This window comes from Arvicola amphibius, chromosome 17, assembly GCF_903992535.2.
Source record: "Arvicola amphibius chromosome 17, mArvAmp1.2, whole genome shotgun sequence".
Taxonomy (NCBI): Eukaryota; Metazoa; Chordata; class Mammalia; order Rodentia; family Cricetidae; genus Arvicola; species Arvicola amphibius.
In genome coordinates this window covers 9,168,570-9,184,838 of record NC_052063.2, presented here as the reverse complement: position 1 = coordinate 9,184,838, position 16,269 = coordinate 9,168,570, and the positions used below count along the sequence as shown (strand labels likewise).

Sequence of the window (16,269 nt, the reverse complement as noted above, 5' to 3'; positions counted from 1 at the left end):
CCTGTGGCGCAACTCTTTCACCACGTCCTCTCCGCCTCTTTGCTCTGTCTGTCGCCCTAACGGGCTGGGCTGGTGTAGGGAACCCCCATAGGTTATGTCACCCACAGACAGATTTGTTATGTTAAAGCACTGCCCCAGCTCGGCATATCTCATCCACTTGGCTCCCTGGCCTTCTCCAGGAACACAGGATCCATGGGAGCAAACGTGTTCCCAGGGGCAGGGCAGCCTGAGCAGCCGGATTCATGCTGGAGTTGCTCTCTGCTGAACGGGCCAACTTGGAGGCCTCGGGAATTAGGGTCCTATGTGAGGGGAAGGATTGGTGCTGTGTTATGTGGAAGGAAATCAGACGATAGTCCTCATAGTGTGTATTATTATATTCCAAGTCACCTTGTAAACCCCCACACACAATGAACTGAAAGTTTACTTGGACTTTATTGAAGCCATTGCCTAATGACAAAGACCAAAGTACCTACAGTATCTGAATGACACCTTTGAGCAGGTGGAGGTCATGTGATGTCACAATGTCATCTGTGAAGAGCTTTCCTGTTGTTTAAGATGTGACATCTACTAGTGTTTTAAGTAGTACTATCTAGGTCCCAGGTATAGTTTATTAGTAACATTGTAACATTTAACAATAATCCCCCAAGGCAGGCATCTTCATCCTCTTGTCACTATCAGTGCTACCACCATCACCATTATAACTACCACCATTACCATGGCAACCACCACCATCACAATCACCATTATAACCACCAACACCAATTATAACCACCACCATCACCATTCTAACCACCATCACCGTTATAACCGTCACCATGAGTCCCATCACTCTTGCTCCTCCTGTCCCCTCATCCAGCTTTAGGGGTTTTCTGTAGCCCTGTCTTCCGACATTTAAGTCATCATGATTTTTGTTGTTCATTGCCTCTCTCTTTCGCTGGCATGTGAGCTCAGTAAGGACCATTGTTTACTGATGCGTTCCAAATGACTAGACAGCATCTTGGCATAAGATAGAGCGGGGGGGGGGGGGGAGAAGGACGAGGAGGAGGAGGAGGAGGAGGAGGAGGAGATCTGATGGGTAGGCTAGCCCTTCCCTCCTCCGCCTCCTCCCGCCCTCCTCCTCATCCGAATAACTACTCCCCTACTACCTAAGAATGAAAGTGATCAATGGACTACATAGAGCCAGAGAATGGAACGTGTGATGTTTCTGTTCTGGTTGGGTATACTGTATATACATCTTATTTAAAAGAATCTACACTGATGTATGTACTCATATCATAACTTTCAACTTAGTTTTTTTTCTTTTTATTACCTTTTTCTTGCGCGCTCTCTCTCTCTCTCTCTCTCTCTCTCTCTCTCTCTCTCTCTCTCTGTGTGTGTGAGTGTGTGAGTGTGTGTGTGTGTATGTATACATACACTTGTACGTGTCTGGGAACACATGCCACGGCATTCATGTGGAGGTCAGATGGCAATTTGTTAGAGCTGATTCTCTCCTTCCACTATGTGGCTGTCGGGGCTGGAAATCAGGATGCCAGACTGTTGGGTAAAGTGCCTTTATCCGCCCACCGAGCTGTCTTGCTGGCCCTGTCTTGTTTTGTTTTTGTTTTTTGTTTTGTTTTGTGAGATGTGGACAGGTTTCAGCAAACATCATCTGCCATGTGTGAAGGTAATTGCTCATTTGAATAGGCTGGGAGAGGCTTGGCTTTTGCCTCTGAATTCCATATCATCCTTCAAGAACTCTTGGTTCTGAGCCTTTTATACCCTGCCTTTTACACGTAAGGGAAAGGACAGTAAAACGTGTGTAGTAGATAGGTTGTCAACACTGCAAATGTATCAGGCTCCTTCCTGCCTCTTTAAAGGAGGCTATTCAAACCTGATGAGCATTTTATTTTGTTATTGTAATCATTTAATTGGCATGGTAATTGTATGTATTTATGGGGTGCGATGTGATGTTTTGATACTTGTGTACTGTATGACGATAAAATCGGCAGCATTAGCATGCCCAACATTTAGCGTCCCTGTGTGGTGAGACTCCAACCCCGTCTTCTGGCTACCTGGAGATACGCAATCCATCACTACTGGCTTAGCCACGCCGCTGTGCAGCAGACCCAGGGCTTAGTTCTGCTTCTCCCCTCTGTTTTCCCCAGGCTCTGGGAACTATTTTTCCGTACTCTTCTTCTTTGAGACGAGCTTCTTAAGACTGTACTTGGATGGAGTATGCAGAGCTTGGCTCTCTGAACCTGACTTATCCATATAACATAATGCCCTCCGGGTTGATGGCGAGGTTATCATTTTAATAACCGAACAGCATTGTGTATCTTGCATACCTATCTAATGTACCTACCCATCTGTTGATTGACTAGGTGGTTGATTCCATGTCTTGACTGTGGTGACTAAGGCTGCTATAAACACAGAGGTGAAGATGTCTCTTTAGCATACGGAGGCCATCTCGTTTGAATACGTGCCTCAGAGTGGGATGGCTGGATTGAGATTTCTAGGCTCCTCCATGGGCTTTTCTTCTGTAGCTGTGCTAATGTGTGTAAGGATTTTCATGCGCACACACACCTCTTCCCAGCACTGGGTAAGGTGATCAAACTGTACTCCACCCCAACAAGACCTGGCCTGGACAATTCTGAAGCCAAAGGAGCCCTGGAGAGGGCTGGTGAGTTCAGTAGCTTCTTCGTGCATTCTCTCTGGTCAGAGTCAGCTCTGTAGACGTAGGAAAGGCTATCGTGGGAAGGAAGAACCTTGCAGGCAGCAGGCTGGAAGCAAACTCAGGGGACTATGGCAAGTTGGGACAGCTCATCCTGTGGCAAGAGTGTGCCTCCTAAAGCTGCATGATGCTGTATGGGATGGAAGGGCATAGAAGACACCAATGGGCTCGTGGGGTGGCATAGCAGATGAGGTGCTTGCTGGCAAGCTTGGAGACGCGAGTTCTATCCCTGAGAACCAGCTGCACAGAACTTTCCTCTGATTTCCATTCATACATTCTTAAGCTGCAGTGCGCACCTGCAGCCCCCCTCACAGCAATTTATTTTTACAGGATGGTATTGAAATACCTGGTAAAATTCCATATATTCAAAATAAGGTCTGGGCAGGGCAAGAGAAGTATTTTCTAATTGGCCCATTAACAAACGACAGCCATGAAGTGTGTTGTGTTTTCTCTTCATTGTATGGAAGCTTTAAGAGTGGCTTGAGTATAACATGGTCATTATTAGAGGCTGGGATGGGTCAGGTGATGGATAAGGGAGGTTCGACTGCAGAGAGCAGATACCTGGAGAAGCAAGTTCTGTTCTAGGGACTCTATACTTTATAATAATCGATTTTTAAAAAAATCTTATGGCCGGGCGGTGGTGGCGCACGCCTTTAATCCCAGCACTCGGGAGGCAGAGGCAGGCGGATCTCTGAGTTCGAGGCCAGCCTGGTCTACTAGAGCTAGTTCCAGGACAGACTCTAGAAACTACAGGGAAACCCTGTCTTGAAAAACCAAAAAAAAAAAAAAAAAAAAAAAAAAAAAAAAAAAAAAAATCTTATGAAGACGTAGAAGACAGAAATCCGAGACTCCAAAAATAAAGAGGCAAGAATTCACCATCTTGATTTGATGGGTGCCGTTTGTGTGTGCTGACATATCCTGACCCCAAAAAAACCAAAGTTGGAGGAAGAAAAGAACACACACACACACACACTTCAAAGCCTGCCCTGGAATGGATGTGGGAGCTCTTGTCACATTGTCACGTTGCTCGCATTTCTTTCAAGTGTTCAATTCATTGGAAGCTAGCAGGTCTGGGCAGCCAGCCAAATGAATGTCAGCTGATGACACATTGTAACGTAAAGCAGGCTCGGCTGCCAGGACATTGTATCAATGTGGTGTTACAATATGATAGTCTCGTGCATATGATATAGCCATACAAATGTTTGCTGTGGTCTTATAGCCAACACCCAGGGGGCCAAGCTTTCTTGAATTCTTCTCTAGGAAGTCCTACAGGAAACTGAGTTAAGTACAGCACCCACAGTTCTTAGAATGTACCCCCAGGTGTATACGTCAGAACTTTTTCTCTTCCAGGACATCCCAAGTGACAGGTATTGTAGCTGGGAGGAGGGTGCCACGTGACACATGGTTGCATGGGAAAACGGCTGCAAGTTACAAAACTTAATGCCATAATTAAAATGAGCAGAAGAAATGGGGGTCAAAGAAATATAGCTCCTGCCCTTGAGGGGAGAAGATAAGAGTAGTGTCCTCCACTGCGGGCCCACCTTGTGCCTGGTCTGGTCCCATGCAACATGGCTTGATGGTGGGGGTGGCCTTGTGCCTCTGTGACCCCCCCCCCCACTCCTCACCCCCAGGACAATTTCTACAGTGGTGGGACCATGAGATAGCGAAAAGAGAAAGTGTGTCTGGCACTCACCACCAAGTAGTGTGGCTTGGGCTCCCAGCACCAAGTAGAACTCTATGTGAATCAGTCATCAAAACTGGGGCGCCTAGCAGGGCCAAGCGGCGGCTAGACTTTGAGGAGGAGCAAGTTTGCGTGTGCTGGGCGGGACGCTTTAGTTACCTCCAGGGAGCTCGGTTGCTCACAGCAACTTGCGTGATCCCTTATTGCTCCAGCTTGCTGCCTCCCAAGCTGGGCTCTGGCCTGAGAGTTGTTGGGTGACTCTTGTCTTCCTCTGGACCCATTTCCCCCATTTCCAGGATCTGGGAGTCCCTGCTTCTTGGTGCCCTGTCTCCACCATCCATTCCCTGGTCTGTTCCCTTTCTGTCCTTTCATGCCCCTCTGAGCTCCAGAGGACATCCTAGTGAAGGGAGGAACACATATGTGTGATGTAGCAGTCAGCTTTTTCTGTAGTGGTGCCATGTAACAAACTGGCCCAAGATCCTCAGCTCGCTCTCTGTGGCATTTATTTTACTTACGCTTCTGTTTCTTCAGACTGGGTCCAGGCCAGCCCTTGATAAAGTTCGGGTCAGCTCTGTATCTCGTCCCTTCAACCCAGTATTTCGCTGACTAGATAAAGACACATGGCCAAGCCCAACTCTCAGTGTGCTGATGACATAGGGACCCACCGCACTGTGGTGCCGCCTGGCCCTTTAAAGGAGCAAAGCAAGGAAGATTTGAGAATAAATTCTATCGTATTCTTGGTCCCGATTGTGGCCAAAGCTTTGGACAATCGCTGATTTTAAATAAGGTGGAAACTTTTAGTAGCTGTGCAAAGGACCCTGCTCGAAGGGGCAGAAAGTGGCAGCTTCACAGAGAGCTCTAGGGACCGAGGAAGCCACATGGGACCCCCCTCCCCAACTCCAGGTTGTGCTGAGCCCCTCTTTCCTGTGCCCAGGTTGGAGCTCACAGAAAGAATTCTAGGAGACCCCCCCCCCCCAAGAACCTGTGGAGACCATGGTATAATATACACAGGCGCCTCTGCTGTGTTCTGTTTCCTGTGGGGATAATACTGGTTCCTGGCAGTTAAAGGTTCGGGGTTGCTGGGTATGGTTCCATCTGGGAGCCAGAGAGAGAGAGTGGGGGCAGGCCTAGCCCTTGCCTTTCTGCAGAACTCCAAACTGGCTGACATCTCTCTACCTCTCCAGGAAAGTTCCTCCAAGTGGCCACTACCTTTCAAAGATATTTAAACACTGCCAGAAGGTTTGGCCAGAGACACCCAAGAATTTGAACCGTGTGTGGCTTATTTGAGCTCACTGGGAGCTGGAGCCATAACGTTACACATCCTGCCAGGAGCCCTTACAGAGCTCAGGAGTTGCTGGTGCGGTTTGAAGTCAGAAGCGGTGGGGCCGACTCTCCCAAACCCAGTGACCACTGTGGTGAAGACGGACCTCTTTAAGAATACTCCCTTTAAAGGCTTATAAATAAAACGCCCCGTGGGTGTTTGTAGCATGTTCTTAGTCTGGATTTTCTTTAACAGAGACACCCACGTGGCCCCCATGTTGCTCAGAGAAACAATAGGATTCTTTCTTCTGCCTAGGCCTGTGAGAGGAAGCAGGAAGTGAATGCTTGTAAGGGGTGACTGGGGGCTTTCATAAGGCAAGCGGGGTGACTGCTGTTAGGATCAGGGCCCTGGTCTTTCTGGCCAAGTGCTCTCCCACTGAGCAATACTCCCACCCTCTGGAACCTGCTGTAAGAGGCAGAAAGATGTCAGCCAGTTTGAAGGTCTGCCTGAAGGGAACTGCTGGGCCTGCCTCTCTCTGTGGCTCCTTGGCCACCTGGAAGCTGCTCTGTGAAGGGCAATGGAGAAGAACAGCCGAGAGACTCACTGTAGAAAACGTCTCAAGGCCATTGTTCTGTCTTCCGAGCATCTTTCTTGCTGTCCCTCATTGCTGTCAGCCTGGGCTGTCACAAGGACCCCAGTGTCTCCTTGCTGCCATATGGGGGTCCTGTCATTCTGTTGGCTGGTCTCCATCTCACTTGGCTTTTGTGCATCTTGAGGTAGAAGCCTGGCCTCCACCTTGGGGTCTTTACTGAGCTTTCTTGGCTCAACATCAAAATCCCAGCTCCATCTGTCCTGGTCAAAACACCCTCGGTGTTTGCTCATGATTGACCTGCAGGAAGCTTTTCCTAATTACCTGGATGATGATAAAATAAGTGGGTGGGGCTGGCAAGCTGGCTGTGCGTCTCAGGGTGCCTGCCAGCAAGCCTGACAACCCAAGTTCAATTCCCAGGACCCAGTGGAAGGAAAGAACGGACTGCTGCAAGTTGTCCTCTGACTTCCACGCACATGTCACGCGCATGCCACGCACATGTATGCATGGGTGCACATGGGTGCACACACAATAAGTGTAATAAAACATGGGGATAATTTCTTATAAATACACTCAGCTGATCAAAATTCAGAACCTCCCGTGCTCCCGCTTGAACTCCCGCCAGTATGGAGTTCAGCAGGTTCCAAGAGCTAGAGAGCAGCACATTAGGAGGAATGAATGCCAGAGTCTGTGCTATGGGCACAGGTGGAGGATGACATTTTTCTGGGATTTCCTCCCCTGATGGGACAAACCCTTCCGACCTGTGCACTTGAGACTGTGGGGCTGGAGCGACTGACAAGTGTCTGGGGAGTTAGCATCCTCTTCTATTGGCAATGACCAGGTCTTTACGTTCATCAGCGTCTGCTGACTGGGTATCAGCTCTGTGTAAGCATTGTTCTGGGTTCTGAGATTGTGGACCATGCAAAGAGTGGCCAAGTCCCTTCCCTGAAATGCTGGCTGTGTGATATGAGAAGACAGTTCAACCGAGGGATGCCGAGTCTTCCTTACCCCAGGCCCCCGTGTAAATCATTTAGCCCCAGTGGGTGCTCATGGCCACATTTCAACAAGTAAAGGCTAGAGAGTGACCAAAAACACAGTTGATGTGATGGGCGGGAAAAGATAGAGCTAAGCCAAGGAGGAGTTGAATGGGGACTTAACTGCGTTGTTGGTTCCTTTAGTTTGTTTAATCTGTGTAGTTCCCAGTGCCGGGTGACTTGGATGATTCGTATGTAACGAATTCCAGGATCCTGGGGCACTGCTCTTGTGTTTCTGGATCAAAGCTGCTTGCAATGGGGCAAGCCAAAGTCTGTGTGTAGTTAGGTGGTCCATCGGGATGGAGTGGAAAGAGCTCTCTCTATGATGGCTCTATGCAGTAGACCTATGGGTAGCCCTTGGCCTGCAGGCCCCAGCTCTGACCTACCTGCCTTCCCCACCTCCTCCAGGCATGGAGAGTGCAATCACGCTGTGGCAGTTCCTTTTGCACTTGTTGCTGGACCAGAAACATGAGCACCTCATCTGCTGGACGTCTAACGACGGCGAGTTCAAGCTTCTCAAGGCGGAAGAAGTGGCCAAGCTGTGGGGCCTCCGCAAGAACAAGACAAACATGAACTACGACAAGCTGAGCAGAGCCCTGAGATACTATTACGACAAGGTAAAGCAACCCTCAGCCCCATGGGGGGCGGGGGGAGGAGGTGGGAGAATGCCTTGCCTCTCCTTGTTCATTGATGGGGGCAGATGAACCGGTGCTGTGGATCAAATTAGAAAACAGGTGAAGGATCAAAGGCAGTTCAGCCAATGAAATGCTTGTCCTGTAGGCACAGGATCTAAATGCCAGCTCTGGAGGCCACAGAAAGGTCTGGCGTGGTGGAATATGTGATCCCAGAGCCGGACAGGTAGGGACAGGAGAATTCCTGGGACTCACGGGCCAGCCTTGCTGGTCTGTCAGTTCCAAGCCACTTAGAGACCCTGTTTCAAAAAAGAAAAAAAAAAGATTGATGTTTTGAACCCGATGAATGATGGCCACATGCATACCCGTGACCGTGTGTACAAACAACACACAGAAACCCAAGAAAATGGAGGTTACTTATACTTTTAATTTTGAGAAAAACCGCTGCAAGGACTTTGCCTCCTGTGGAAACCTTTAGGATGTTACTGGGACTCAGATCTTGTCCCCATATTCTCAGGTGTAATTTCTGAAGAAGGCTGCTGGCAGCAGGGGTAAGGTGTCAGGGTGGCTCTGGGGACAGAATCAGAATCAAGTCTGGGAAATCCGTCCATTCTTTCTGGATGGGGGTGCAGCCAGAAGAGCCTTTCCTGGGAAATGATAGTTTGGGGTGCAGTATTTGACCCCTGTGTGTTGGGGATTGAACCCAGAGCCTTGTGCATGCTGAGCAAGTGTTCCAGCACTGAGTTACACTCCCAGCCCTGGCGGGACACCTTATTACTATTAAGGACCTGGCATCTCAGTATCCCTGCTTGTGAAATGGGAATCATGGCAATTCCTGACTCAGGGTCTCAGTGAGGATCCACTAAGCCATTGTATGCTAAGTCCTTATATCTGTACTTGGTGTGTGACATTTGACTTGTTAGTAACTTCCCTAGTTAGAAGCAAAGCCAGTATTACGAAGGCAAGAGACAGAGCACTATAATTTTAAAAAAATAAATACTAATTTTATGTATATGGGTGTTTTACTTACATGTATGTCTGTGCACCACATGTGTGCAGTACCCGTGGAGGCCAGAAGAGGGCGATGGATTCCCAAGACTGGAGTTACAGGCAGTAAGGTGCTACCATATGGGAGCTGGGAATTGAACTTGGGCCTTGGAAAGAGCAGTCAGTGCTCTTAACCATTGAGCCATCTCTCCAGCTTCTAGAGTACTTTTTAAAGTCAATCACAGCACAGTTGCCAAAGCCAGAACGGTTGGCGTGAGTGTAATTAATTTCCCACAAATTAGTGTGCTTGGTAGGGCAAAATCCCTCCTATTTTGGATAAATGTATCAGATCTGTAATTATTGGGCATTTCCGTTTGAGCCTCTGCTCGCTGACTGTTTAGCTTCACGGACATAAAAACTTAGAGTCCCAGTAAACAAAGTCAGCTTTTGTTCTGGGTTCACTATTCGTATGGAAAGATGAATTTAAAACTGATTTAACTGATTGGTTCCTGATCTAAATTTAGTACCTTCTGTCTGCAAACCTCTTTGGAATTGAAGACAGAAGGATTACACATTTCAGGAAGTGAAGACGTCATTAATTATAAAGAGCTCCGTTCTGTCCTCCTAATTGCATGTGATTATGTCATTGGAGAGCTAAAGGTGCTTCCCATTAATGTGGCAATTAATTAATCCCGGCTTAATGCAGAGTCCTGCGAAGATGTAAAGGCACTTCTCAGCTAATTGCACTGTCTGGAAGCCAAGCAGATGGCGTCTTGTTTGCATTTTCCCCAGGTTCTATGTTCTGCCATGGGAACTATGGGCCCCCACAGGAAACAGTCTGCCTTGCCTGCTGGCAGAGAGCCCGGAAACTTGGCCTTTCCATTGTTTTAAATCAAGGTGTCGAAGAAAAGAGGGCTTGCTTCAGTGCCTGGCACCGGAGTCACCTCCTCACGGCTCGGGCATTGCACCTGAGGGTCTACATAATGTCCTATCAGCAGGAAGGGGTCTATGTCCTGGGCTGGGGAGTGACTGTTGGTGGCTGGCTGCGCGGCTGTTGTTAACCTGGCCCGGTGCTCTAGAGAGAGCCTCGTCAGGCTGGAGAGACAGACAGTACAGTGCCTCCCTCACAAGGTGAGACCCTGGAGAGGCGCTGGGCACGATGGCTCCCGCTTTCAGTCCCAGCACTGAAAGACAGAGACAATAATCCTTGGGGCTCCCTGGCCAGCTGGCCCAGCCTGATAGGTGAGCTCCAGGCCAGAGAGAGACCCTGTCTCAGAGGAGGTGACTGGTGTTCCTAAGGATGACACCTGAAGTCCTCTGGTCTCTACATGCATGTGCATGCTTGTGCACACACACATACACATACATGCATGTACACACAAGTATACATACTCACAAGTACTCATTCATACACAAGTACAATTCAAATACACACACAAGTCCATATGTATATGCACACTTGTACACACAAGTACAATATATATATATATATATATATACATACATACACACAAGCACACATGCATATACACACACATGTATGCACAGATACAATTCTCATCCACATAAATACATATATGCACACACAAGCACACACATGCATATACAAGTGCAATATACAAACACACAAGCACACAGATATGTACACACATAAAATTTGCACACATACAAACACATAGATGCAAACACGAGTACACACAAACACATATATGTATACACAAGTACAATATACATACACATAAGCACACATACATGTATACACACACGTGTACACATAAGTATAATTCTCATACACACAAGCACATACATGCACACACATTTTTTTCAAAGGTGGTTTCATAGCTGTCAGGGGACATATTGCAGCTTTCTGTTAGATATCTAGGGACCTGGCCTCTGGCCTGGGCACTTCCTATTGAACTAGATGACTTTAAACTAAATGATACTCCATGAGACAGGTCCTGGCCCGGCCCTCCTATATGAGGCAGAACATGGGGCCTTGGTTGGGAGACTACTCTAGCCCATGCAGCCAGTGAATGACGGGGCCTGGCGGCTGCTCCATATCATTCTTTAACACAAACCTTGACTTCTACTTTAGAATCCCCGAGTTCAGGTAGGCTGTCCCTATGCTGTTCTAACCTCATGAGTTGTTTTGTTGTTGTTGTTATTTTGGTTTTTTTTTTTTTAATCAAGAGCTGTAATACTGAAAAGTCCAAACAAATGCCACGTATTAGCTTAAGCCCAAACTCTGGGGCCCAGGTGGCCACCTTGGCCAGCTTGCTAGCCTTGTCCCCTTCCTCTCCCACATGATCTAGTCATGTGACCTTGAAGCAGCCCAAGAGCTGAGGCTTGCAGTCAAGGCAGGGGCTTCTGCTGCCTCTCCTGTCTGAGTGTGTTGTTCAGATTCAGCCACAGAAAGGCTTGCCCCACACAGGTGTTCACGCCCGTGTTCCCAGGACAGCTGACTCTTATCTGCAACACTTGCAAGGGATGAGAAGCACTCGGCTGCCTCTGCCTGTCTCCTGTTGCTCTTATAGAACGCGAGGGGATGGGTAGTGTATACAGAAAGGAGTTTTGGAGATTCCAAAGCACAGCGGTGGCTCTGGAAAGGGTGACACATGGTCACACAGCTAGAGGATGGTGTCACGGCAGGAGCATGCGTTAGAAGTAGACCGAGGGGGGCCCATTCTCTTATAACAACCCACTCTCATTGGAGCATCTCCCCCACACCCTCAGTGACACGACACTTGACTGCATGGCACAGTCCCCAACTCTTAAAGGTGCTGCCTTGCCACACTGAGCACTTGACTTCCGACTTCCAAACTCTGGGGACACGCTCCAGCCATGGCCACAGATGCTCAGTCCAGTTTAAAAAGAAAAGAGGAGGAGGATGGAATGGGGGGGGGGGTGGAAAGGGAAGAAAGGAAGGAGGTGAGAGGAGGTGGGAATGAGGAGCAAAAGAGCCAAGGGGGAAGAGCAGGAGAAAAGCTGCCGCTGCCTCACTAAGATCATTTATTTTGCGTCTTCTGGCTAACACGTCTGGTTTCCCCTGCAGCACTCTGATGAGCTAGGTTGGTGAAATCGGTTCATACCTCTGATGTCTGATAGCTTGAGACTGGCCGTCATGGCTGGCATAAATGTCACACCTCTCATGGAAGGGCCGCTTAGATCAGGGTCTCGGTGGATGTGAAGCCCTTGGGCCACTCGGGCATGGTGTGATGCGCCTTGCCCTGCACTGCTTTTCAGGCAAGGATGGGGGAGTGATTGCAGACTCAGGTTGGTCCCCTCTGCTTCTCGGTGTCCCTGTGACTGCCGTCGACCTCTTCTTCCCCCTCCTTCCTCACACTCAGCCCATGAGTGGCATAAGTCTGTGGCTGTCTCACTCAGCAACCATGGAGGTTTTTATCCGTTGTCTTTTCTGGCCTCCTCTAGCTGCCTCCTTTCCCTGGTGGCTGGAAATGCACATCCTTTGGTTTGTCCTAATAGGGAAGTTTCTCTGCCAGAGCAGACAAGCCCGTGAATAGCATTATTTTTATATGGTATATGTCGTATTTTTAGCTTGTTCCGGCATATTAAAAGTAGGAAGAGGAGAAATGTGGACATGTGTATTAAGATATACACAAGACCCCGAGGAAAGATACTGTATGTATTTGTGACAACTGGCAGTATCCCTTCGAAACACGTACCCTCCAGCCCCCAGGTTGTATAGAGAGGTAGGCATGGTGAGGGGTTTGGATTAGTTGTCTGGGTTGGAGACCAGCTGGGGGAGGGACAGTCTCTCCGGGCCTGCCTTAGCCTCTTCCTTATAAATGTATTTATTTACGTGTGAGTAGGTTTGTATGTCTTAGTAGTGTGTGCGCATGTGTGTGGGTACTCGTGGAAGCTAGAGGTCAATGGAGGCTCTACCTGGCTCCCTCTCTACCTCATTTTTTAAGACGCAGTCTCTAGGTGAGCCTCAGGGATCCTTCTGACTCTGTCTTCCCAGGTTACAAATGCACACCAGAAATCAGAACTGAGGTCCACTTTACTGATGGAGCCATTTCCCCCCATTCCTCTACCCCATTTTCCCCCCTGGTACTGAACACTGGGCCCTCACATGCTAGGCAAGTACCCTCCCCTTTGTGTGCAAAAAGAGAATGACAACAGAATCTATTCGAGGGGTCATGGCAGATAGGCTCAGTGGCACCTGCCCACCCGCCTGACACAGTGCCCAGCACTTGACACGCACAGCAAAGCCTTGGCCAGAGTCATAATGCGGGTCACCATATTAGCCTATTACTACTTTTAAAGTTTTGGGTGGATGCAGAGGAGGAAAGTGAACCCTTTGTACCAACCTCCGGAATAGGTGTGTGGAGAGAGACCACTCCCATCTAGGCAGTGTCCTGAGCCCTTTGTCCTGCTGTTCACAACCGAGAGTGGCCAGCGACTATACCAGATGCTTGTTTCTACATAGTTAGGCTGTTCTGAAAACCCTCACACATTTGAGCGCTCCTCCAGTCCCTGGGAGTGAGAGCCGAACACTTCCCTGTGCACTCAGAGGGAGTGAGTGAGCCTCCATCTCCAAGTGCCCTCAGCATCCGGGTTTCAGATTCAGGACCGTGGAGGTTGGAAGCCAGCTGTTTTCACTTCCAGAGCTCGAGCCGGGCAGCGCCAGGTCCTACGAGGATCTGGAGCTGAGGATGTGTGTGTGGTTCCCTGCAGAGTCTGCGGAGTAGGTGCTCAGAAGTGCACGACATCTCACGGCGGTCCATGGTTTTGACTCTTAACGCATTAGGTAACCGAGGTCGGTTATACAAATGTCTTCCTCCGTGAACCACAAGTGACTAGTATTATTCATTGTTGAGGTTGGGTCCAGCCGTGTAGCTCAGCAAGTATGTTAGACTCCATGACTGGGATGACACTAGAGTCAATGGCACGCGTGGTAGTGCGTCCACCATCAGCCAGCACTCAGGTCAGGTCAGAGGTAGAGGTGAGGGAGCTGAGTCCCGCCTTGGGAGATTCTGAGTCGACGGGACTTAACAGGTGTCTGATCTCTGATACCAAGGGCTTGAAGAGGTGACTGAGGCTGAGGCAAAAGCCGACCCCGAAGGCTGGGATTCTGGGGTGGCCACAGCTTCCACCTGCACACCTGTGGGCTTCCTCATGCATATACCCATTATTTTAGGAAAATCTGGTGCGGGTGGGTGGGTGCCAGGTCTTTCGGAAGAGGGAGGTAAGGACGGACGTAGAGATGGAGAGACTACTGGAGGTCAAGGTCAACCTTGGGCTCAACCCGAGTCAATCCTGGGCTCAACCCGAGTCCAGCTGTTGCCAGGCTGGGCGAAGAATACTAAGCAGGAAACAGCATGTGGGAAGGTGGGACATGCATGTGTTTGATCTTTCCCAGGGCAGAATATTTGTTTAGGGACTGAGGTTGAGATGAGGCTCGGGGGTGGGGGGGTGGTGATGTAGGGAGAGAAGCATGGGGCATCTCATGTTGCACTCGGTGAGAGCCGATAAAGGCTGGAAAGCAAGAAGGAGCCATGACTGGATTTGGATTCGCCTCTTAGAAATACAAATCCGCATCTCCTCCAGGGCTCCTCGGCATTGGATTTCACACGCTGCTCTGATCTTTTTGGCCAGTTACTGAGCAGGCTTTTTCCACGCTGGGTGAGCTGGCCTCGTCATGACATCAGATCCAGGGCCTGCAGCCCGCCTCTCCAGCACGCAGGGGCAGGAATGGCAGGTGACATACTGCCTGGCACTCCCGGAGGTGCAGCTGCTCAGGGAAGCTGACGACATCCACCTCGGTTGCTACATGAGAAGACCCGGAAGCTTACTCAATCCCTTATTCGTTCCCGTCCGGCAGACCTTTTGTCTCTGTTGTCGTTGGCGGAGAATGTTCATCCATCCCAGGGTGAGACTGGAAATTCTGCCAGTTCCCTTCTCATCCGCAGATGAGGATGACGATAGCATAGGCTGTCCTCTGGTCGCCACAGCAACGTCCCTGCCCATCCTCCCAGGGCACCGAGTGATCTGCACCTAATTGGAAGGAAATTAGGGGGAGCAGTCCGGGCAGAGCCACTGGCAGCAAATCCCAGGAAGTCGAATGGATCACCTTCTTAGCTTAATTGGGTAATTCATTTTAAATAGGGTGTGCGATCACGATGAGAAAATGTTGGTATTAATAACATATATCTGAAGTCAGCTGCCTGTGCCGAAAAGCCTGGCTCTGGTGGAATCAGAATGAATTTAGAGAATATAAAAGGATAGGTTTTCAGAGTGGAGACAGAACAAGAGTTCAGCAAGTGTTCTTACCCTGGAACTTTCTAGAAAAGCCCTGTCTGGGCTGTTGTCATAGTGTTCTGCCTACGGTTGAGATTCTTTCTGCCTGGCCCTAGCCTGTGTATGAGAACCTGAGGGGTCCATTAAGTGTCTTTGTACCATGTCATCTGTTCAGATTCGAGGGCGGGGGGAGGACAACAGATGGTACCTGGGCTTTTGTCCAGAGGCTGAGGAGGGTAACCAGGACTTCCCTGCATGAATTTGGCCCTGGAAGCTGCCTGGAGACCTGTATGTAGCTGAACTCCCTTTTTGGAGGGCTTCCAGGCTGGCCACCTTGCCCCCGGAGATGACAGCCAGCCTAAGAAGAAGTCAGGCTGCGGGAGTGCAAGGGACCGGATACCACGCGTTAAATTCGGGGGTGCTTTCTGTCTTGCCCATGCTTCCAAGCCAGTGTCCCTGTAGCACTCCGCATTCCCCCAAATAGGGCGGTTGCTAGGAAACAGGATGAGGCAGTCTTGGGAGCACAGTTAACATGTTGATGGGGCCACTGCCGTGGGTGCCCAGCTGCCTGGGCTCTCACAGCCTTGCCAAATTGCTGCATCAGGCGCTCACCCTAGCCCACACCGAGTCCCCCTTGGCAGGCACCGGCGTTCCTGCTCTGGGCTCTTAGCTGCAGGAAAATTTAGGGATTGTGTAGACAAACTGACAAAAAAAAAACCCCGCTAATGTTCACATCACACCCTCCCACCACCCACCCACCAGCCAGCAGCTGCTCCTCTGGGCAGCCTCTCCCCCACTTCCCTCACGGGCTCGGCTCCTACCCCAGATGGTAACGCCAGGAGGGAAGCTCACGTGTATGGGGTGTGCTGAGCCGGGCTCTGTGCTAGGCATTGCACACCTGCTAACGGTTGTCCGGCTCCCAGGACACCTGGCCTTGTGGCCAGTGACGAACCCATTCTAGAGATGGAGACAATGAGTCCCAGGGGAGTTTGAGTCGCACACCCAAGATGCAGCAGTTGCTTAGGGTCAAGCTTCAACCTAGGCATTTTAGCCGCAGGGCTATAGGTGGGAGAAGGGAAGTTAGGGATCCCACGGGTGTAGATTTCTGGGGGGC

At 49.7% G+C, this 16,269-nt stretch overlaps 1 protein-coding gene across 2 annotated transcripts in view; it reads left to right on the top strand.

Annotated features, from left to right (window-relative positions):
- Elk3 (ETS transcription factor ELK3) overlaps positions 1–16,269 on the top strand; it is a 62,551-nt gene that overhangs the window by 19,476 nt on the left and 26,806 nt on the right. For both annotated transcript variants that reach the window (XR_005283689.2, XM_038315063.2), the window contains exon 2: positions 7,684–7,892. Coding sequence is in view for 1 of the 2 variants with exons in the window: in XM_038315063.2 (XP_038170991.1) it covers positions 7,686–7,892 (207 nt within the window). In the remaining variant the exon portion in view is untranslated. The remainder of the gene's footprint in view (positions 1–7,683; positions 7,893–16,269) is intronic.